The sequence below is a fragment of the Bidens hawaiensis genome, unplaced genomic scaffold, assembly GCF_021521415.1.
Source record: "Bidens hawaiensis isolate Kalapana, Puna unplaced genomic scaffold, B.hawaiensis_p1.1 tig00018938_1, whole genome shotgun sequence".
Lineage (NCBI taxonomy): Eukaryota > Viridiplantae > Streptophyta > Magnoliopsida > Asterales > Asteraceae > Bidens > Bidens hawaiensis.
Window position 1 is genome coordinate 229593 of NW_027492874.1, and position 24135 is coordinate 253727.

The following is a 24135-nucleotide window of genomic DNA, read 5'->3' on the forward strand; positions in this document are numbered from 1 at the left end:
AATAGTCCTAAACAATAGGCAAGATAAAAGGTGCATCAAACATGACAAATATGAAGCATTAACATATAAAATACTACAGATTACACTAGTGGTTGTTGTTTCGTAATTAAACAAAACAATTGTCGATGATTAACTTATTGAAAAGTTATAAGGAGGTAAAATAAGGAATCCCGAACACCCTCTAAATTCAACCTTTTTATTTCATTTATTTTTGTTTCCCTTCATCCACTAGGCTACAACCCTGTATAATTAATTGTTAATGAAAGAGTGAAATGTAAACAGTGGTAGCATTAACTGGGTAAAATTTGACCCATAACATCTACTCTTGAAGCCAACACCAACAGAGATGAGAGACCAGACAACTTTCCGACTCTTTAACATCAGGCACGTTTCGAGTATACCGATTATGTGAAAGGCAACAGCTAAAAAGGTCCAAAAACTAACCAGAGATGAACTACATAAAGAACAAGTACCAATACAAACTAAAGATTATCATCATAAATCTCAACATTACTTTAATTCTCAAGAAAGTTCAAGAGTGGTCTAAAGGTCTTTAAAGCACCTTTTTACCTAACAGTTATTACTACTGGTGATACGCGTGGAGCTTCTAAGAGAGTTTTGAACATCTCCAACTGTTGATTCAGATCAAAGGAGCAATGTATGCTCAACTTCTTCAGCCGGGGTGACCTAGCCAAGATAAGCTTCACAAATTCCATCTCACACTTGGAGTTCCTAAACGAGTAAAACTCCAATTCATTCAGACGCTCCAACCGTACATCTGAATAATCTTTCCAGGAATATTCTTTATCCCAAAAACAATCAAAATCATTCTACATAAAGTCCACCTTTTATGTCAGTGCATTTGGTTTGAAAATACAAACAAATAAAATATGCGAAAAATTATATCATTTACCTCAAGCAAAATTTCCTCCAAGTTCGGGGAACATTTGATCAAAACAAGAAGGAAAGTCAACCCAGAGCCGCTACCGAAAAACATTTCTTGGAAATGAAAGCGTTTGAGATGGATTAGTGAGGCTGGAAGCTCTTGTGGAACCGAGTCTAGTACAAGCCACTTGAACCAGAGGCCAAAACAAATATTAACAACCAAAGTTCAAAATTTTTCTTTAATTATAAATATGTGGATAAATATTACCGTAGAGACATTATGCCAAGTAGTTAAATGTTCAATCACAGGTAAACGCTCAAATAGCTCATCAATGGTACATTTATTGTCAAGTTCGTCATCACCAATAAGCTGCAACACATTACAATATTCAGATAAGTTGCAAAAGCCCATGACATTAAAACGCATATTCAAGTGAAAACTTACCAGATCGAAGCTCTTAAGTGATGGACTATTGGATAAAATATGTAGAAGGGTTTTTGTAGATATCCCAACATACCACAAGTTTAACTTTTGAAGGCTACAAAATACACTGTGTATCGGTGTATGGTCAAGTTCACAATAAACAATAGCCAGATCTGTTAAGCGACGCAATGAGAAGATAGATACAGGTACTTTATACCAACAGTCTACTCCATCCGTTCCTACAAGTGTTAGTTTCTTGATAGCATGGTTCGTCAACAAACTAAGTATTATTTGATCCAATTCCAAACAGTGATCTTCTGGCAATTCAAGTGCAAGATTGCGTATTGGACCCTGGTGGTGTAACAGAATTTGCTGTAGATCATAGCAAGCTTCACACCCCATGTCCATGTTTCGCCTTGTAGCAAAGCATACATCATGGCACAAGTGTAGTTTAGGAATTGTGGTCCACTTGTACCTCCAATCCCTTGAAAGGATGCTTGTCCTTGCGGCCTCCTCTGTTGTTGGTAAACGACATAGGATGGTTTCTATTATGGGTTGAGGTAGTGTGCTTATTCTATCTAAAGGCAATCGTTCGGCTTCACACAGATGTTTAGTGTTTTTCATCTTTGGTTGTCTGGTTTGTTGTATTGCTTGCTACTAAACAATGCTGCACAAACTAGTAACTGTAAAAATCAACTTAAGATAAAGTGATAAAGAGATAGGATGGTTTCTATTATGGGTTGAGGGGGTGTGCTGATTCTATCCAAACACAATCTTTTAGATTCGCACAGACGTTTATTTTTCATCCTCATTTTTTTTTGTTTTTTGTTGTATTGACACTAAACAATGCTGCAAAAATTAGTTAGTGTGAAAATCAACTTAAGATAAATAAAGTGATAATAAGCCAAACACAACATTTTGATTTTTTAAGATGCAGCATACAATTACAAGTCCACATATGATCCAACTATTAAAAGATGCATTTATCAAACACTCGATCTGTTTAATTTAGTTTTTTTTTGTTGTGTTTCGATAAACATTTGTCTGCCCACATGAAGAAGCCTAGCTTGTTTGGCATTTGTCACAGATACATGTTTTGTGAGTGAAATTACACTATTCTAACACTAATGATACATGATATTGAAAACAACAACAGTAGTTATGAAACAGGAAGTATAGACTTGTAATTAGAACACAAAAACAAAGAAATATTGAAAGTTAGTTGTAAGCCCTAAATTCACCAAAATCAAAACAAAAAATAGGTAAAGCGATTGGATACCTGGGTTGGAGGACCAACGAACGTAGCCCTAATCACACTCCTTGAGTGAAGAACATGTTGACTTCAGCTTCCTTACGAAATTTTGTACTTAAAGTAATAATAATAACTAGCGTAACACGGGTGGAAAAACATATTAACAAATTATATAAATATAGATAACATATTCAAGCAACACAAATATGTTTCGAGCAAAATGATACTTTTCGGCTGACAGAAGTAATAACTAATTATTAATCTTAATATAATAGGGTATAAGAGATCAATAAGAATCTTTAAAAAATATAACCAATAAGTTACAAAAAGATTATTGTGCAAATCTTGCAAATATTATAGAAAGATGTTGCTTTCAAAAACTCTTTATCAAGAGATGACAACAACTTCAATAGAATTAGTCTGCGAATGTTCAAATCATTGTCATTTAGCAATCCAAACATACTACAAATGGAAAGCGTTAATAATTCAATAATTCGACTTCTAAAATTAAGTAATTTAATTTGACTTCCACAATAAAGTAAATGGAAATCAAATTTTAAATTAATTAATTAACTTAAATATCTTTAAACAAAAATCAGCTATCATAAATTGAATTAAAGGTTATTAATTTGCAATGAATTTAAGTGAACAGACCAATTTTAGTTATTACATTTTTAATTTAATAATTGTTACCATACCAAAAAAACTAACCCAATAAAAACTATTTTTTAATAAACGATTATATTAATAAAATACATTTAATATTAATCAGAAATAATATATGGATAATATAAAATTGTATAACGCCAAAGGAACTTCACTTAATACAAAAAACTTTTGAATAAACTTTTAAATAGAACTTGACCAATAATGAAAATCATGGAAATGTGAAAATAAGTGAAAATCATGGAAACTTAATTATTGTATTTATGTAATTAAAATCATGGAAATACATTGAATATCGAAAATATAATGTAAATGCTTATTTGTAATAAATTATTATATTGCAAATCTAATAATTAAAATCATGAAAAATTTATAGCTTATTTATTGGGTTTTCAATATATAACGTAATTGATTATATATAGAAAATATAATGTATCTTATAATATAATAACAGAATAATGTTTAAGTCAAAGATATTGAAATATAAAAATGGTAAGATGTAAATGTTATTATTTTTGTCAATATAAAATGCAACAACTAATTATAAAAGGTAATAAATTAATAATAACAAAATTACTAAACTTATAATAATTATTATAAATTATAGAGATTATCATTAATAAACAAATGAATATAAGATACACATGAATTTTTCTTTAATACATCGGTTCTGATTAAAATATATTAAATGGACTTTGACCAACAACAATATATGGTTGATTATATAAAAATCAAATAAATTACATGAATTGCGAAATATACATAAATACATGAATAATAACAAAAATATACATCAATATTAAACAAAAAATAAGATATCTTATCAACAAAGCTTCAACTCACGAAATTAGCTATATCAAGTTGAACATAACCTGAAATGAGAAAATTAAATATTAATATTAATATCACATAATAAACAAATTACCAATTATGGAAGATTTGAATTATGTAAACAAATATAAAATTGATGTTCTAATTGATAACCATAATATTTGAATCGTGTTACCGGAAAAACAAAATAGGAAAAATCTCCATTGTATCTTCGAATTTGATATAAAACCTAAAGAAATTATAAGAAAATCATATAATAATTAATATAAATATAAACAAAAATGGAAAGCACAAATCTTACCGGTAACTTTACCGGAAAACCGTAATAACTTCAAAATATCAATTCAATCTTGGATTTTGATATACAACCTAAAGAGATTATTACAAAATCATATAACAATCAAAATAAATATAAAACCATATCGGAAAACCTTATCGGAAAAAGATATAACCTTGCCAAAAAAATCATATAATATTGTTGGCCATTAGAGGATAATATATAACCTTACCGGAAAACGATTAATCCCGATCTACATTACCGGAATACAGAAGATGGTGGATGGTGGAGTTAGTAAGCAGAGAAAGAGAGAGAGAGAGATTAAAATAATTAGGGTGGAAAATCTTAAGGTTTAAATCAATGTTTTCAGACCTAGACCGGACATCGACCGGGCACCTTACCGGGTCACAGGTCGGACCGACCCGAGAGGTTGGACCGGACATTAACCCGGATGACGTCATAATTAATACACACACACACACACACACACATATATATATAATAACTAATGTCGGTTAACAGTTCAAAATTCAAATGATTATTGATCATGTATTAATTGTTGTATTCTATTTTAGCCAAAGAGTCTTTTATGGACAATTTACTTACATCACAGTTGAGAAATCCAGTCATTGCCATAATTACACAAAGGTTCCATTTACAATGGTTCTTTCAATATATAGGATTTGTATTTCAACTACTTGAACATCAATAGTCCTTGGTTGGTTGGCCATTGTTGCATTTGTTAAGTTTTCATCTCGGGATTGTGACAGGGTTCGATTCCCATCATTAACATCATTTTTTATTTAATAATATACAAGATAGGAAATGAAATAGATGACTTGACAATGATGTGGAGAGGCTAGTTGAGTGACATGTGGACAATTAATGTGGAGAGGCTAGTTGAATGGCATGTGGACAATAGGTTTTGCTTTAATAGTATTGTTAGATATTTTAATTCCGTCGTCCACCCATTTATGATAGTCTAAAAGCGAATGGCCCCTCTAATTCTCAAATTTGAAAGTTTTCCTCTCTGGCCGATCTATTTTGTTTTAATCATATTCACACTAGCTTTAAAGTTTTGTTTGGGTGTTATCCCTGCGAAACCATACCATCAATTGTAACTTGGTAGTTGTGCACCACATAAGCAGAACTCTCTGGCGTAACATACAGTGGACTAAAACACGGGTAAGCTCGTGATTCGAACTGACAACATCGCAAGTTCTGGCTTAAATCTTTTAGTGGAGATTGGTATCTAGTATATACAATAAAATAAAAAAATATGTGTATAAGATTTGAATTAAAATAGTTACCAAATGTAGAGTATTTTGACATAGTATCCGTTTTGGTTACTTTTTCTTAATCCATCAGTTGTATCAAGTTTATTTGTAACCAGGGGTGGCTCGTGGGATAGCGAAAACAAGTTAGGGTTTTAGGCCCACACTTAATTAAGGTATTTAAATAAAAAAACATTAAATATAGATATATTATAAATTTATAATGGGTAAAGTAAACTTGAAATAATGTATTGGTGTGGTGATAGACTTGGTTGTTATTAAAGTATAGGTTATGAGTTCAAAATTTGTAATAAGCAAAGTTTTTTTTTCTTAACAATTGTCATGAAAATGCCACAGAATCTTGTTTCGATTTAGGCCTACACATTCGCTGAGTCGGTCCTATTTGTAACCAGTGGTAATTTAGAAACAAAAATCGTATCAAATTCATTCGCAATCAATAAAAGCATAATATCAAAGAATATTAAATGTCCCAAAACCGTATCAATTTCTATTGGAAACAAGAAAGAAAAGTAGAGATATTCAAGAAAAACGCTACATTTCTCCTTCAAGGTTCTGAGTACACTGACTGTGTGAATGATACGACTCCATCTTATCAGTGGGTCGACCCATATGGGTCCACAGGGTCTCGGGTTCGTTACTTTAACCCAGTCAACCAGGAGCAAAAGTTTAGGGCTAAATTAGTGGCAGGTTGACTGTTGACCATTGATTGTCAAAGGTGAATGTTAGGAGGCATTAACTACCAAATTATGTTTTAAGTATTCCATCTTTGTTCTAGTTTCTATGTCTTGTTTATTATGATTATCAAGTTCTTGTAATTGGAGACTTACCATCTCGAATTGGTTAAATCGGAGACTAGCCCCTCTCGAATCGGGCCAACTATCTTCTTATTTCAATAAAAATATATATTGTAGTTTTTGGGTTCTATCATTACCAAATGATAGAGTCTAGAATCTGGACTCAAACGAACGATTCAATTACTGAAACATAATAACCCGATTCGAGATGGGAGGTCTTTGATTACCCAATTCGAGATGGGAAGTCTCCGATACAAGGTTAAAGAAAACTTAATACTTTGGTAATAATAAACATTGACTCCCCCTAAACCTAGAACAAAAGATATAAATAAGCATCAACAAAATAATAACTGGCCCTAAAATTAAGCTAATAGAATAATAACCGGCCCTAATCTTCAGCATTTCATTTATTCACTTTCCCCCTTTTCAATAGCATCTTTGACCAAGATCTAGGATCTTATCAATACATCCGACCCGGAGACATGACTTGTCCTCAAGTCGAAAAGAGAGGAATTGTTGTGCCAATCCATTCAATTATAGGTTGACCCTCTTCATATATCCATCCATAAGCTAGAGCATATTGTGAAGGCCATGTGATTTCCTTGTCTTTTGCATATACACCCGACCTTGATGACCACCTGATTTCAACGATTCCTTCTTATCATAGGTGTCCCCTGTAATTGTAATTGTAATTGTAATTGCAGTTGGTTGTTCAGAGTCGGTATTCTTTTCCTCTTCCCCTGAGCCCAACAGTTTGCATGCTAGAAATCGCCCGTGCTTCACGAAATCAAATACGTGTGGAAGGATTTTAGGAGTGGATTGTGATGACTGAGTAACAACCGATAAGTTAGGTTTGAAGGCAGGTGTTGCTACTAGGTTTTTGTTGGGCTCTATATGGCCAACTTTAGACTCGGATTCAAGGTCCAAACTCATGGCATTAGGTTTATCAGATTTAATTTTCAAAATCTGATGATGAGTTTTCTGGTTATAAGAGTTAACCATCTCGCCTCTTTTGTCTGCTATTAAATTGTCCTCTGTTTCCATATACTTTCGAACCTTATCTGCCTTTTCACAATAGTTGCCATCTCTTATCATCTGGGACTTGATTTCTGCAACATCACCCCTCAACCGTGAGAGTATGGCGTCGAGCTTGGCGGCGATGGCTGCCAATTGAGCGGCGATTTGATCGGACGTAAGACTGCTACCACCGCTACCCCCGGTTTGCACCATCGTTCCTTAAATGTTTCCCGGCAATGGAACCAAATGATAGAGTCTAGAATCTGGACTCAAACAAACGATTCAGTTACTGAAACATAATAATCCGATTCGAGATGGGAGGTCTCTGATTACCCAATTCGAGATGGGAAGTCTCCAATACAAGGTTAAAGAAAACTTAATACTTTGATAATAATAATAAACATTGACTCCCCCTAAACCTAGAAAAAAATATATAAATAAGCATCAACAAAATAATAACTGGCCCTAAAATTAAGCTAATAGAATAATAACCGGCCCTAATCTTCAGCATCTCATTTATTCACTTTCCCCCTTTCAATAGCATCTTTGACCAAGATCTAGGATCTTATCAGTGAACTTTGTAGCCAACAAATTTCAAAGACTACCACAAAATGTAATTTACAGAAAAAGATATAGAAATACAAGAACTCTAGATTATCATCATTTATCGATCTCAACATTAATTGTCATGAGATTTGAAGCACCTTTTACCAAACGGTCATTACTGCCGGTGACACGCATGCGGCTTGTAAGAGAGTTTTTAACATCTTCAACTCTTGATTCCGATAAACCATTTCAGCTTGGGTGACACGTATCCTCACCTTCTTCAGCTTGGGTGACCTACCCAAGATAAACTTCACAAACTCAATCTCATATATCGAGTAGTTGTGACATTCAATCTCTTTCAGATGGTCCAACGAAACATTTGAATAATCTTCCCATACAACAAAGTCTCCCCGAATTTATAAATTACACTGCAGGAAGGTTTGTGTCAGAGTATCTTGGCATGAGAATCAAAACAAACACATTTAATACATAATTAAAAACTCACCACTAGCTTGACTTTCTCCAAGTTCGGTAGACATTTGATCAAAACAAGAAAATCTAATACAAAGGTGTCAACACGACCAATCTCGTTTAAACAAAAGTATTTGAGGTGAACCAGTGATGTTGTGAGCTCTTGTGAAACCGAGTCTAGTACAAGCCACTTGAACCATAAACCAAAACAAAGATTAGCAACCAAGTTCAAAACTTTTCTTTTAAATAATAATTATATATAATGTAAATAAATATTACCTTAGAGACATGAGGCCAAATCGTCAGATGTTCAAGAACAGGTAAACACTCAAATAGCTCGTTAATGGTGCATTTGCCACCAAACCTTAATTCATCCATAAGCTGCAGCAGGTTACAACATTCAGATAAGTTGCAAAAGCCCATGACAAGAGAATGTATATTCAAGCGAGAACTTACCAGAATGAGGCTCTTAAGTGACGGACAATTTGATAAAAGATGTAAAAGACTTTTTGTAGAGATTCGTACGTCATGCAAGCATAAGCTTCAAAGGCTACCAAATCCGTTGAATATTAATGGTGGATGGTCGATATTAACATAGCTGAGATCCAGTTGTGTTAAGTGATGAAACGAGAAGATAGATGTAGGTAATTTATAACAACGTGAATAAAAATCCCGTCCAGTAAGTGTTAGTTTCTTGACAGTAATGTTCCTCGACAATTGTAGTATTATTTGATCCCATTCCGAATAGTGGTATTCGGGCAAATAAAGTGTGAGATCATGTATCGGACCCTTGTGTCGTAACAGAATTTGGTTTGTAACATAGGAACGTTTACACCTCTTGTTCGTGCGAGATATTGGCGTGCATACTGAAGCATGTTGTTTATAATGAGATAAGTCTAGTTTAGGAACTGTGGTCCAGTAGTACCTCCATTCCCTTGAAAGAATACTTGTCCTTGCTGCCGCTTCCGTTGGTAAAAAACATAGAATGGTTTCTATTATCGATCGAGGGAGTGTGCTGATTATATCCGGAGACGAACGTTCAGCTTTGCACATACGTCTAGTTTTCATCTTTGGATGTTCTTTTTGTTGGATTGATAATTTGATACTTAACAACGCTGCAAAACCTATATTTGAATTCTTAATTGGGGTTTTCCATGTAAAGATTAAACTAATGTTGTTTGTAGTCACTCAAATTTATAGGGTTCGAATGTGTGCTTTGATGATTATCTAATGAACCCTATAGGGTTACCATTAATGACAGCTAATCAGAAGGTTAAGCCCATCACGTTGATGGGCCAACAGGCCATAATGATTGATTTTTAGTCTATACTATAATAGTATAATAGTTTCCACGGTTTTTAGATAAATAAGCTAAAATCATCAAACTAATCGATTTTTGTTTGTGAAGATCCCAAAACCAAGTTTAGATTCCCATGTACATTTCTTACCAATCTAATTTAAACTTTTATATAGATCCATCACCCAATGAAATTAAAAATATAAATAGTGGGAAAATATCTTTGTGGTATAGTTCGGTAATGGGTATGTATGTTTCGTGTAATCGAGTGGGGTATCAGCTGATACCAATCTCATACCCGAACCCACATAAAAAGTTTATTACTTGCATCCCCGGTCTCATGCCCAAAAACTCATTCAGTCATTCTTCAAGAATGGGTAGATTTGGATACTTACAAAAGGTTAAAAATAGTCACCGTTACTAAATAAACCTACCAGGGTTCCATTGTTCCAATGAGACAACACCACCAACCACTACTGTCCACCGTAACCACCTACTTGTCACCGCCGTTGACCATTTGATCAAAGTTTGAACAGTGACGTGTTTTGACTAACTTATATTTGCACGCTTAACTCATGTCTAACCATCTGCATTGTATTAACTATTAATGCCTAAGTGGTTTTGATCAACGGATGCTGAGGATGGCTCGTTTCATCAAGCATTCTATTATTTTCAAAAACACGTGTTTTGAATCGTTAACAAACGTACTTTCAAACTTCAAACATAAGATACCCCCTATAATTCATTTCTGACAAAAGAGTTGAATGAATTGAAAAGTAGCATTCTTTTAACCGGGTTAAATTTGAGCCCATAACTCGACATCTGTTGCAACCTAAAATCTTGGATACACAAGGACCTTATGGTCCTTGTTGCAGCCAGCAGTCAACTGAAACCAACCAGCTTTCTAAACCAATAATTTTAATTATATTTACAGCCAAAAGAGTCCAAAGAGTAAACAGAACAAAATATTACAGAAAATGAAGTAGCAAAACATGAACACTGGATCATCATCATAAATCTCAACATTAATTCTCAAGAAAGTTGAGTGATCTAAAGGTGTTTGAAGGGACTCACTTGACGGTTATTACTACCGGTGACACACGTGGGGCTTGTAAGAGAGTTTTCAACATCTCCGGCTGTTGATGCCAAGCAACCGCGCAGTGTATGTTCACCTTCTTCAGCTTGGGTGACCTAGCCAAGATAAACTTCACAAACTCCATCTCAGGCTTTGTGCTGTTGAAAAATTCAATCTCCAATTCATTTAGATGCTCCAACCAAACATCCGAATAATCTTTCCATACAACAGAGAACTTATTACAAGCAACCTCATTATGATTATAACCCTACATGAAGGTTGGTGTCAATGTGTAAGCATGAGAATCATAACAAACATGTTTAAAGATGTAACCACATATTTACCTCTAACTTGATTTTCTCCAAGTTCGGTGAGCATTTGATCAAAAAAAGAAGAAAGGCTAATAAATATCCGTCAACGCGACATATTTCTTCGAAACAAATGTATTTGAGGTGAGCCAATGAGGTTGGAAGGTCTTGCGGAACTGAGTCTAGTTTAAGCCACTTGAGCCATAGACCAAAACAAAGATTAACAACCAAAGTTAAAAACTTTTCTATCATTTACAAATAATATGGATAAATATTACCTCAAAGACAAGAGGCCAGGTAGTTAGATGTTCAATCACAGGTAAACACTGAAATAGCTCGACAATGGTGCATTTATCATCACGAAAGCAAGGACCTGCAAACTGCAGCAAGTTACAATATTTAGATAAGTTTCGCAAGCCCACGACAACAGAACGTATATTCGAGCGGGAACTTACCAGACTCAGTTTCTTAAGTGAAGGACAATTGGATAAAAGATGTAGAAGAGTTTTTGTAGGGATCCCTACTTCCCACAAATATAAGCTTTTAAGGCTACCAAATCCATTGAATATTGGTAGATGGTCAAGATCAAAAGAGCTGAGATACAAGTCTGTTAAGTAATGAAACGAGAAGAAAGTTATGGATAACTTATAAGAACCAAAATCTGAACCACAAACTGATAGGTTTTTCAAAGTATGGTTCTTAGATAAACGAAGTATTATTTGTTCAAACTCCAAACAGTCATCTTCGGGTGTATAAAGGGTGACCTCATGTATTGGACCCTGGTGCATTGACAAAATTTGGTGTATATTATAGCAAGATTTACAAATCCCATCAGACGTTTGCGTCATGATACGCTGTTTATCATGAGAAAGCTCAAGTTTAGGAATTGTGGTCCACTTGTACCTCCATTCGCGTGAGAGAATACTAGCCCTTGCTGCCGCCTCGGTAGTATGTAAAAGAGATAGGATGGTTTCTATAATGGGTTGAGGGAGTGTGCTGATTCTATCCAAAGACAATCGTTCAGCTTCGCACAAACGTTCAGTTTGCATCTTCTTGTTGTTGGATTGATTCTAAACAACGCTGCAAAAACTAGTTACCATGAAAACCAATTTAAGAAAAAACAATAATAAGCAAATAAAACATTTGGATGGTGTAAAGAACAATAAATCTAAAAATCGAACATTTCAAAGAAAAAGTCCAAATATCATTGTGGCTATTGGTTTTCCATGTGATGGTTATTGATTAAACCAAATTCTTATACTATATATACCAGACGTCGAGACTTTGATTAACAACTTATAAAGGGTCATAAACTAAGTTTAATACCTCATACAACAAAAATGAATATCGAGTTACACGAATTTATAATTATAAATTTGAAACATTAACACCGTCTCAAAGAGATTATAACAGCTTTAAAAAGAAGAATAAACAGAATCCATCATTCGGCTTTTATTTATTCACTTATTGTCACATCCAAAGTAACACTTCCTTAATTAGAATCCATTAATCACTCAGTATGTTAAATGTGGTTACTTTTTGTTTAGATTAATATTAATTATCTGCGCCAATGAAGAAAGTACGACCCCTGTTTGGCATTTCTCACATAATAATAATAATAATAATATATGCATGTTTTGTGGGTGAAATTAGCAAAGCACAAACACTTAACAAATTCGAAATTGAACACATACGATTGATTATCAAAAGATGAAAAAACATTAAAAGTTGTAAGCCCTAAAAACAAAAGCGAAATGAAACAATGGAACGCATGAATTATTAGCGAAAATGAAAATTGACACGAGTGATTACAATATATTTAGAAGCGATCAAATGGAAGATTTACCCGACAAGGAATTTAACACTCGGTCACTGAAGAATGTGTTCATTGCACCTCCAGAAAACTTAACAGCAATTGTGCCTTTTGTTTTGAACGGGCAGCAATTGACTCGGGCCCACAGCAAGCTGTACGGATTCCTTAAGTTATTTTTGGGAAAAACTCCTCCGTCCGAAAACATAATAGAACGGCATCTTCTTTACCGAGTCAGGTGATTAAACTTTCCCATCTTCGTTTTCCTTCTCTTTCCTTCTTTAATAATGAAACTTGGGAACACATATTAAGTCTCTTAGAAAACTAATTCTTTCTACCACTACACCACATTAGAAATGACTATTGTAGGTTTTAGAAAAATAATTGTTACACATTTTTTAACTTATCAGAAAAGTCAATAAATTAATAGATGGTTTGCAAACTTAGGGGGTGTTTGGGATTGATCATTTTCACCAACTTATAACTTATAAACCTCATTTTTTAAAAGTAATAAGGTGTTCGAGATTGTTTATTTTCACCAACTTATAACTTATAAACTTTTTGAGAAGTAATAAGGTGTTTGGGATTGCTTATGTTGTGAGAACAAAAGTGTCATAAGTTACACTTTTATAACTTATTAACTTAATGAAAAGTTATAAGGAAGGAAAATAAGAAATCCCAAACACCCCTTTAATTCAAAACATCTCCTAAATTTCTTGGGGTTCGTCGGTCTGTGTGCATTTTTTTAATTTATATTATTTTAGTCAACTTATATAAAGTTTATTATGATAATTTGGTAAGATAGTTAACAATTATTATTATTATTATTATTATTATTTAATGTTATTATTATTTATTGAGATTATTATACTTATATAAAGTTTATTATGATAATTTGGTTAGATAGTTAACAATTATTATTATTATTTAATGTTATTATTATTTATTGAGATTATTATAAACGTTATTTATTAATATCAGTGTATAACTAAGGTGATGTTTGTTTTTGAAGACAAAAATTGTCTGCAATATGATTTAATGTCTGCAATTGAAGATGTGGTTTGAATGTCTGCAATCTGAAAATATAATACTGTTTGTTTTATAAACTGGATATTGTCTGCATAAGCTGAAAATTAGTTATCTATAATATATATTAAGTAGATAAAAGTCATTTAACGTTTGTAGACTGCTAAATTAATTGGTAGTGGTGTACGGACTATGGAAGTGGGTGGTGGTAGAAGATTGTGGTAGGCGGTGAACGGTGGGTGGTAGTGATGGACGGTTGTGGTGGTGGGTAGTGGACGGTAATGGTGGCCGACAATGGGTGGTGGTGGTGGTGGATGGTTGTGGCGGGTGGTGGTGGCGGCGGACGATGGGTGGTGGTGGATGGTAGTGGCGGCGGACGGTGGGTGGTGGATGGTGGTGGCAACAAATGGTGGTGGTGGAGGTGGAGGTAGTGGACGGTGGTTGTGGCCGACGGGGGTGGTGGTGATGGACAGTGGTTGTGGCCAACGGGGGTGGTGGTGATGGATGGTGGTGGTGGTGGGTGGTTGACGGTGGTGGTGGTGAGTGGTTGACGATGGTGGTGGCGGACGGTGGGTGGTGGTGGTGGTGGAATGTGGTGGTGGCGGCAGACGGTGGGTGGTGGTGGTGGTGGTGGTGAGTGGGTGACGGTGGTGGTGGCGGACGGTGGGTGGTGATGGCGGCGGACGGTGGACGGTGGACGGTGGTGGTGGTGGCGGACGGTAGATGGTGGTGGTGGCGGACGGTGGGTGGTGATGGTGTTGGACATTGGGTGTTGGTATGATGTTAAGAAGTGTGAAGATGTGTGAAGATAGTGATATTAGCTTATTTTTTAAGACAATAAAAGTAGTTTTTAGATCTTTTTTTTAAAAAACAAACAGTCTTCAAGAGCGTATGTCTGCGCGCCCGCAGACATAGGCTCCTTGAAGACCTTATAAGCAAAAACAAACACAACCTAAGCGATGGTATCTATAATATATATAAACAAAATCTTTAAAAGCTTTCTGATTACTTTTTACATTCTCTCAGGCCATTATATTGTGTTATTTGTAAATGAATATTTTTCATGCATTTGACCCGAATTCACAGGTATGGGTCTCATCAAACCCAGATAGTCCTTAAACGGGTTATAACTTCTCATTAAATTAAAAATTAATCTCACCAAATATTTGATATGAAAATCCTATAAAATAATGATATACTACAAATTAATATTTGATTTAAAAACGATTTTATTTATAATTAAGAAATAATTTTATCCAAAAAAATTAAGCGAGTCATTGATCTCACCAAATTTATATAACATAGTTTTTAAAACATATTATAACATTTCATTATTTATGAAACTCTTTCATCATCAAATTCTAAGTATATTATTAAATTGCTTACAATAAATAAAATTAAAAATTAAAAAATATATAAATATTAGAAACGAATAATATAAAACAATCCCGTAACACAGAAGATAAAAGCTAGTTAATATATATATATATATATATATATATAACTAAATGGTAGTTGTCTTACAAAATTTACTTTTCATGAGTTAAACTAACAAGACTTTTACATGTACGCATTGTATCTCTACTTTCAATATAGGTAGTTATAACAAACAAACTTTCAACTTTGATTTTAATATCATTTATTATGTTTGCAACCATATTGATTTCCAAAAGTTTTGTCAATATAGTATGGCAAATGGCAAATATACATATTTAATCCTTAAACTTTAAATTTCACACACACACACATATATATATAGGGTAAGGATTCTAAGAGAACCCTTTGCAAATTAAGAACTTTGAGAACCATTTTGGACCACTAAAAACACCTTTAAAAAAATATTTAAAAAAAAATCATAAAACAAAAAATAATAAAAATTTTAAAAAAGTAAAAAAACCAAAAGTCTTATATTTCATTTCGGTTTCATTAAAAAAATAAAAAAATAGAAAAAAAAACAAAAAAAAACGTTGTACTATACACATATGTATACTTTTATTTAATCTTTAGTTACGTAATATACATATATGTACAGCATCATTTATCTTAAATTATACACATGTGTACAAAAAACATGTAAATGTACATATATGTATATATTATACATATGTGTATATAATTTAGCTAAACCGAGTTTATTTTTTATTTTTTTTATTTTTTATGAAACTCGGATGATAAAATAAGAATTTTGGTTTTTTTACTTTTTTGATTTTTATGTTTTATTTTATTTTATGATTTTTTTTATTTTTGAGTTTTTTATGGTCCAAAATGGTTTTCATGGTTCTCAATTTCAAAAAGGTTCTCTCATGATCCTGATCATATATATATATATATATATATATATATATATATATATATATATATATATTATTGGCCCCTTAAATTTAAGTATCAAATGTATACGTTTTTTTTGCCTATCAACTTTTGTTTTCCATGTTTCACATATATATTTGGTTGGCTACTAAACTTTGATGATTAAACTTTTGCCACGTAACTTTTGCCCTTACGAATCGAACCCACACCAACCGATTTCCGTCGTGTGCTAATCGCAACGCACGATTTTGAATTGCCACACAAGTTTCACATATATACTTTTTGGCTCCTCAACGGTTTTTTCACATATTTTACTTTTTGGCTCATCAACATTGGTAATGAATTTTTTTACCTTGCATTTTTACCTTTTGGTCCATTCAACTTTGATAACACACTTTTGCCATAATACTTTTAGTGTAACACATCGGACTGATACCGACCAACTTCCCGTCACGTACTTGTCACAATGCACACTAGCTTTTCGAACATGTAATGCATTTAACCCACTTCGATGCAACGCGCGGGTACAGTTACTTGTTATCATTATTAAAAGCATTTCCAATTCATCCATCAAATTGTGTGGGAAGGGGTTTTATAATTTAGGAAGTGTGAGTGAATGAGACAGAACATTATGTTCTGGCATTATCTAATAAGTATATTTAAGAAGTTTGGTGTCATAAATTTTTTTTTAATATTTGATTAGTTTAGTTTTATTTTTATGTAAATCATTTTGTTACTTTATCAATTGCAATAACTTGGTATGTTGGATGTTGATATCTTTATTAGAGCTTAGGAAAGGAATTTGGGAAAATGAGTGTGCAAGTTCAAGTCTCACCTCTAAAAGATTTTTTGAAAAAAAGAAATTTGTCATGTGGAGACTTTCTTTGAATATTTTTTTTTGGTTTTTTATAATTATTATTATTTTATTTTCTTTTTAGGTTAAATATGTTAATTTGTCAAAATTATTATTGGGGTTTATTTTTGATACTGTAGCGAACCTATTCGATACCCATCGAATTCGCGTCGATTCGCTATCGCAACGTCCGTGTTTTACCGATCACATATGCATCGTTTAAAATATGTTATTTTTCGTATCAATAGCTATACGAGGGCCGCTAATATACCATACTCATGTCGGTTCTCCGCCTCGACGTGTGTCTTTTTTTTTTGTTTTTTTTGCTTTAAATAAGTTAATTTGATATATCTAGGTGTTAACGAATTATTTTTATTTTGCTTAGTTCCGGTTATATAACCCGATGCCGATCGAATTTGTGTTGGCATAGAAACAGCCAAACATCGTTGCGCCGGGTAAGTCACCTAGTTTTTGTATATTTGAAAAGTTAATGTAACACTCTATACATTTTTTAATATATTTTGAAAGTGGTTGTGAGTGAATGAGAAAAAATTATGTAATAATAAAGGTATAAAAACTAAAAAGTATTATTTAATAAAAAATGAGTAAGAAAAGATAGTGATTATTAGGGGGTGTTTGGCCTAGCTTTTATTTTCTAGCTTATGAATATATTTTAAAGTAGCTTATACATTATTTTCTATTATTTGATAAGCTTTTTTAAGTGTTTGGATTAGCTTATATTCTACAAGTTGATTATACGTCTTAATAAGTTGTTAAATCCACCATTTTTTGATTTGTTACCATAAAAAGTTGCTTCAATATTATTAATCCATCATCATTTGAGGGCAAATGAGTAACTTACCCCCTTAAACAAATAAGTTTATTCAAATATACTAAAAAACCATCTTCAAATAAGCTTTTTTAAATCAGCTTATATAAGCTTATAAGCATAAGCTAAAAAAGCTATACCAAACACCAAATTAAGCTTATATTGTAAAAAAAAAAAAAGCTAAAAAAGCTAGGCCAAACACAACCTTCGTGTAATTTTGGATTCGAAGATAGGGGATGATAGTTGGGGCCAGGGGTGGCCCCGTCCCTCTCTGTTTTTTTGCGAATTAGTGTAAATTTACATGTTTTCGTCCGACATTTTTTATACGTAGTGTAAATTTACCCGATTCTATCCGAAAAATTGATCCCGGCCCCTCTGTTTACGGTTTTTTTAATGTATATTTTCGTCCAGCCCCCTCGATATTTTCGTCCAAGCTTCGCCACCGGCTCGAACATTATTATATGTATATTGTTTAATTTTTATACTTTTCTAAAGTTACAGCTTTGATATGTTGGAAATAGATTAGACAACGATAATTAATAGCTAACGAGGTCAGGTGACCCCTAGACCATGCATAGTAGAGCGCTTCCCACCCTAATAGCGCTCCCAAACCGCCGGGCACCCGTCCCCGGGATGCTTTGAAGGGGGGGGGGGAGTTCTTCCTAAAAAGCTCCGGAAGGGGAGAAATGGTGGAAGTTGATCGGTTGTTGGTTTATGTTTTTTAAATAAAAAACTAATTATAAAATTATAATAAGGTAATGATGGAAAGAGTTTCCATCCACCACATCTTGTTTTGTAAACGAGCCCATATGGTGACGTGACGTCACATGACGCAAAACACCACTATAGGGGTTCCATCAATTACGCATGGTCTTAGGATCCAAGGCTTCACGCTATGGGCGCCTTTGAGGGGGGCTTTTTAGGGGCATATTTTGGAGGGAGACATCAAAGAGGGGCATCTTTTTTTTTTGGGGGGGGGGGAGTGGGGGTTGGCGCTATTGGGCTGGGCAGCTTTGGAACGACTGGCACCATCAAGCTTTTTACTCCCTCTCCCTCTCTCTCTCTCATATGCACACACACACACACACACACACACACACACACACATATATATATATATATATCGGGGCGCTCAAGGGGCATTAAACCACATTGACGCGTTATAAGTTGGGACTTAGATGCCCACCAGTGCTCACGTGACGCTGACGTGGCACTATGAAGAGACTTCTATGCCCCGTGCCATAGAGAACATCCTTATTGTCATATTTAATTTATAGTATTGAAAGTCGAGTAATTCGTATGTTTAACAAGTTAAATAATTGATTGAAATAGAAGAAATCTTTTGGTTGGAACCTGAATGGTAATCAAATCATTGTTTCATAATTTCATTTAAATGACAGACATAATCTGTGAAACAATTTGGAGACCCAACCCAAAGACCAATAAATCATGACCTGTGTAAAGAAAATTTTTTGGTCCGTCACTAAGATTAACCATTCTTATTCAAATAGATTTGAAAATGTTTTGTTTGGTCCTATTGTTGAGTTCATGTATCATTCTGGACACGGCCAACAAGCTGCCAGATTTCGTGTTTCATGGACTCCTCAGGACCTCAACAATCAACTTGTATACATTTTGGATTAACAACTTAGCCCATTTCTTTGACCACAGTTTGATGTGAAACAAAAACATAAAAGATCGGCTGCTACTTGATCTACAAGAGACGCTATCACAATTCGACAATCGACTCAGTGTCTATCAAGGATCCCAAACGACACCATCTGGATTGTAATATCACAACCCGAAAACTATGGTGGATAACTGGATACAGTAAAAAACGCCTGACATGTCTCCATGCTCCAGCAAGCTTCCAACAACACATCCTAAAATCAAACCAGCGACCTGCAACCTCAACTTGCAGTAAATTCGGCAACAAACCTAGAAAGAAACCTAAAAGATCGTCTACTAGATCTGCAAGAGATGCTACTTCAGTTTGACAACTGACTTGTATCCATCAACGATCCGAAACAACTCCTATATTGTATGGGATATCTTCATCTGAAGTGTAATATCACAACTCAAAAAGTATGATACGTCACTTTTAAATGAATCAGAAGCAAACAAATATTACCAATATTAAATTTCAAGGTTCAAATCACACAAAAACAAAATATAGAGTTATGCAGCAATACCTAGTTTGCAAGTTTATGTACCAATACAACATGGGTTGCGGGCATACACGCTAACCATTCCTAGAAAACAGAAACCTAAATGTCTTGGAAGCAACTCTCAAACATAGATTCTCACCGGTGATGCGCGTGGGGCCTGTAAGAGAACTTCTAACATCTTCATCCTCTGATCCATAGAAACCTCACTGCTTATGCTCACCTTCTTCAGCTTGGGTGACCTAGCCAAAATAAACTTCACAAACTCCATCTCAGGCTTCGAGTTGCTAAAACATTCAATCTCCAATTCATTCAGATGCTCCCACCAAACATCTGCATATTTTTCCCATACATACGAGTATTCCTTATAAAGTGTAGGATCCCAATCAATCTACACGAAAGCTCATCATTTTTGTGTTAAGTGTATTTTGGAATGAAAATCAAAACAAAATGGGCACAAGATATAATTATATTATTTACCTTCAGCTTGATTTTCTCCAAGTTCGGAGAGCATTTGATCAAAATAAAAAGAAAAGCTAATTCATCGCCCTCAGCAAAACATATTTCTTCGAAACAAATGTATTTGAGGTGGATTAGTGAGGTTGGAAGCTCTAGTGATGCTGAGTCAAGTTCAAGCCACTTGAAACATAGCTCAAAACAAAGTTAACAACCAAAGTTTAAAAAGTTTCTTGCAATTATATAAAATGTGGTAAATATTACCTCCAAGACAAGAGTCCAAGTAGTTAGATGTTCAATCATAGGTAAACACTCTAATAGCTCGTAATGGTGCATTTATCATCATAATCAGTTACAAGCTGCAGCATGTAACAATATTCAGATAAATTTGGAAAATCAATAATATGAGAATGTATATTCAAATGGGGACTTACCAGATCGAAGCTCTTAAGTGATGGACAATTAGATAATAGTTGTAGAAGGGGTTTTGGAGAGATGGCTACATTCTTCAAGTATAAGCTTCCAAGGCTACCAAATCCAATGAATATTGGTAGGTGGTCAAGGTTGAAATTACAGATTGCTAGGCCTGTTAAGTTGTGAAACGAGAAGACTATTAAGGGTATTGTGTGCCAACTGATGTTATCCGATCCCAAAAGTTTTAGCTTCTTTACAGTAGGATTCCTTGACAAATTATGTATTATTTGATCGAATTCAAGACAGTCATAACGTTTAGGCATTTTAAGGGTGAGCTCGTGTATAGGGCCCTGATGCAATAACAGAATTTGATGTATATCATAGCATGATTTACACCTCATGCCCATGTTTTTTCTGTGTACTTGCTAAGTCAGATGTTTGCTTCACGACGGGCTGTTTATAATGAGAAAGCTCTAGTTTAGGAACGGAGGTCCACTTGTACCTCCATTCCCTTGCGAGAATGCTTGTCCTTACGGCTTGTTTAGTTGGTAAAAGACATAGGATGGTTTCTATTATGGGTTCAGAAAGTGTGTTGATTCTATCCATAGACATGCGTTTAGCATTCATCTTCAGTTGCTGAAATGATACTAAATAATGCTGCAAAAATAGTGATAATGAAAATCAATTTAAGATAAAGTGATAATAAGCCAAGTGCCAAGTAAAGCATTTGAAAAATGCAGGGCACAATAAGTCTAGTAATCCACCAACGATTTAAAGAAAAAGTTTGCATGTCATTGTGGCTATGCTAATTAAGGTTGTAAACGAACCGAACAAACACAAACAAGCCCTTGTTCATGTTCGTCTGCTAAGAAAATAATGTGTTCACGAGCACTTACCGAACAAGATTTCATGTTCGTGTACGTTCATTAAGGAAATGAATGTGTTCACGAATGGTTCATGAACACAAATAAAATCGGTATAGAGATTGAGACCGATGTATTCATCATTGTGAATAATGAAAGCCTGTAAACGAATCGAATGAATACGAACAAGGGCATGTTCGTATTCGTTCATTTAACTTAACGGACATGAACACTCAATCGAACAAATTTACGTTCATGTTCGTTTATTTAAAAAATGAGCATTTGTGTTCTTTGTTTAAAATCTAAACGAACATGGCTGAACAAAGATCAACGAACATAATTGAACATATATGAACAAATGTAAATGAACACAAACAAACATAAATAAATAGACATAAACGAACGTTCATGAAGATAACAGCTCACCAAAAATTCGGTTCATTTACAGGCGTAATGCTTGCTAATTCTTAAATGGTATTTTCCATTTTCATATACTCATTGACTCATTCTAATGTATAATGTTCTAGTATGTTGTTTGAGATGAATTATCTGATAACAAACCCTGCATAAAATTAATAATTAAAACAATTTCCATTTGGCCCGTTGGCTAATTTAATGTAACCAAATTTGTCCCATTGACTAATTAAGATTACTCATTTTAGGGGGTGTTTTGGATTCCTTATGTTTACTTCCTTATGACTTTTGACAATAAGTTATAAGTTACAAGATTGTAACTTATCAACTTATCCTCTAACATAATAAGTAATTTCATACATTTTTTCTAACTTTTTAATAAGTCATAAGTAGGCTAAAATATACTACTTATATGAAAAAAAATATACAAATCTAAGAAATTAATAAGAAAGATAAGATACTTGAATATTTAAACCATTATACTTTTGAACCCATCTTACATAACTCTAAGATCCGAGGTCTCTCAATGTCCAGTCTAGCGGGTTCCGGTTCAACTTGGTTTGAACCATAACCGCCTTGTTTAAGAGGAAAAATGACATATATAAGGGTAAGTTTCATGAGTTTCAAACCACAAATCAAAACCCACCCCACCTATATGGTTTGCCATGAAGAATATATGGCTATAGGAAAATATAAATGTGTAATTATTTAATATTATTATTACATATAAATATCATTAACTCTTTATCATTTTATTCACTCAAATCTTTCATCATTTTTATTCACTCAAACCTTCACCATTTTTATTCACTCAAGCTCTCAATTACTAATTTCTCAAACGATGGTCTTGGAATATTTATACCACCGAACGATTCTGATGACATTTTTTCAAACGATAGTATCCTAAAATTTTTCAAAGATCTAGTTGAGTAAGCCAAAAAAGAAGATACGACAACATCATCATCAAGCAATATAATTGGCCGAATGATTATTTAATTTTGGTATTCCTAATTTTTATTAGATATTTATAATATAACAATATCGGGAGGGTTTGTGCTTGAACGGTTGTACATTACGTTCTATATATTGTACTTTGCTTTTCATCATTGAGCTTTGCCATCTGTCGTGTGTGATTAAAACCATGTAGCCATGTCATTTCTCCAACACATATTCACAGGCACATGGCTGACAAACCAATATAAAAGATATTATAGCGACAATAACTTTCAAATATGGGTTTACTAAATCGATGATGATGGTGTTTATGCCGGTGGTTGCGGTTGTGGTCGTCTTAATATCGAAAGAGTGAGTTTCGTATGAATTGTGGTGGTAAAGAAGGATGTCCGACTTACATGCAAGCTGATCGCGACTGCTAAGGTAAATATCCAAACTCTAATCAAGTTTATGGCCATTTAAATGACTGATAATGATCAATATGTTGTTGTGTGGTTATTTCAGGCATGGGAAACCTCCTGCGCTTCCAACAGAAACACGGTCCATGGTGGGTAAATTGGTGGTCAACTGATGACGGTTGACACGTTGGAGTAGACATAGAGAAGATGGTGATGGAGAGAAATTATGTCCTGTTAAATGTTTAATTCAATTATCAATTTTATTTATGTTAATTGATTTCATATAGAGTTATTTTAGTTTTCATTGAATTACTTAAAAAACTATCATTCATTGCACATTTAATTTAATTTATGGTCATTTTGAATAAATGTAATTCGATAGTAATGGTGGGTATGCTATGGATATGAGAACCGTAAGCCCGTGTACCAACTCAACACGCAAATAGGCTAATTAGTTTGACACGCAGATAGGCTAATTATTTAATCGAATGGTTTCACGTCTGAC

At 33.8% G+C, this 24135-nt stretch overlaps 1 protein-coding gene and 2 pseudogenes across 3 annotated transcripts; all 3 read right to left on the reverse strand.

Moving 5' to 3' along the window:
* On the reverse strand, nt 1-2130 carry LOC143557366 (F-box/FBD/LRR-repeat protein At1g13570-like). The gene is made up of 4 exons (XM_077046461.1): nt 1331-2130; nt 1154-1255; nt 914-1072; nt 1-830 (listed from the first exon to the last, which is right to left on the reverse strand). Exons 1-4 carry the CDS (start codon nt 1931-1933, stop codon nt 567-569), a joined length of 1128 nt encoding a protein of 375 aa, XP_076902576.1. The 5' UTR covers nt 1934-2130; the 3' UTR covers nt 1-566.
* Nucleotides 2131-8140: 6010 nt separating this feature from the next.
* On the reverse strand, nt 8141-9662 carry LOC143557371 (F-box/FBD/LRR-repeat protein At1g13570-like; annotated as a pseudogene). The gene is made up of 2 exons (XR_013139562.1): nt 8493-9662; nt 8141-8415 (listed from the first exon to the last, which is right to left on the reverse strand). The product of XR_013139562.1 is annotated as an F-box/FBD/LRR-repeat protein At1g13570-like (transcript).
* A 676-nt stretch (nt 9663-10338) lies between these two features.
* LOC143557361 (uncharacterized) lies at nt 10339-21661 on the reverse strand (annotated as a pseudogene). Its single transcript, XR_013139559.1, has 8 exons — nt 21022-21661; nt 20852-20946; nt 20612-20770; nt 20262-20522; nt 11590-12208; nt 11417-11511; nt 11175-11333; nt 10339-11098 (listed from the first exon to the last, which is right to left on the reverse strand). The product of XR_013139559.1 is annotated as an uncharacterized LOC143557361 (transcript).
* Nucleotides 21662-24135: the final 2474 nt, after the last annotated feature.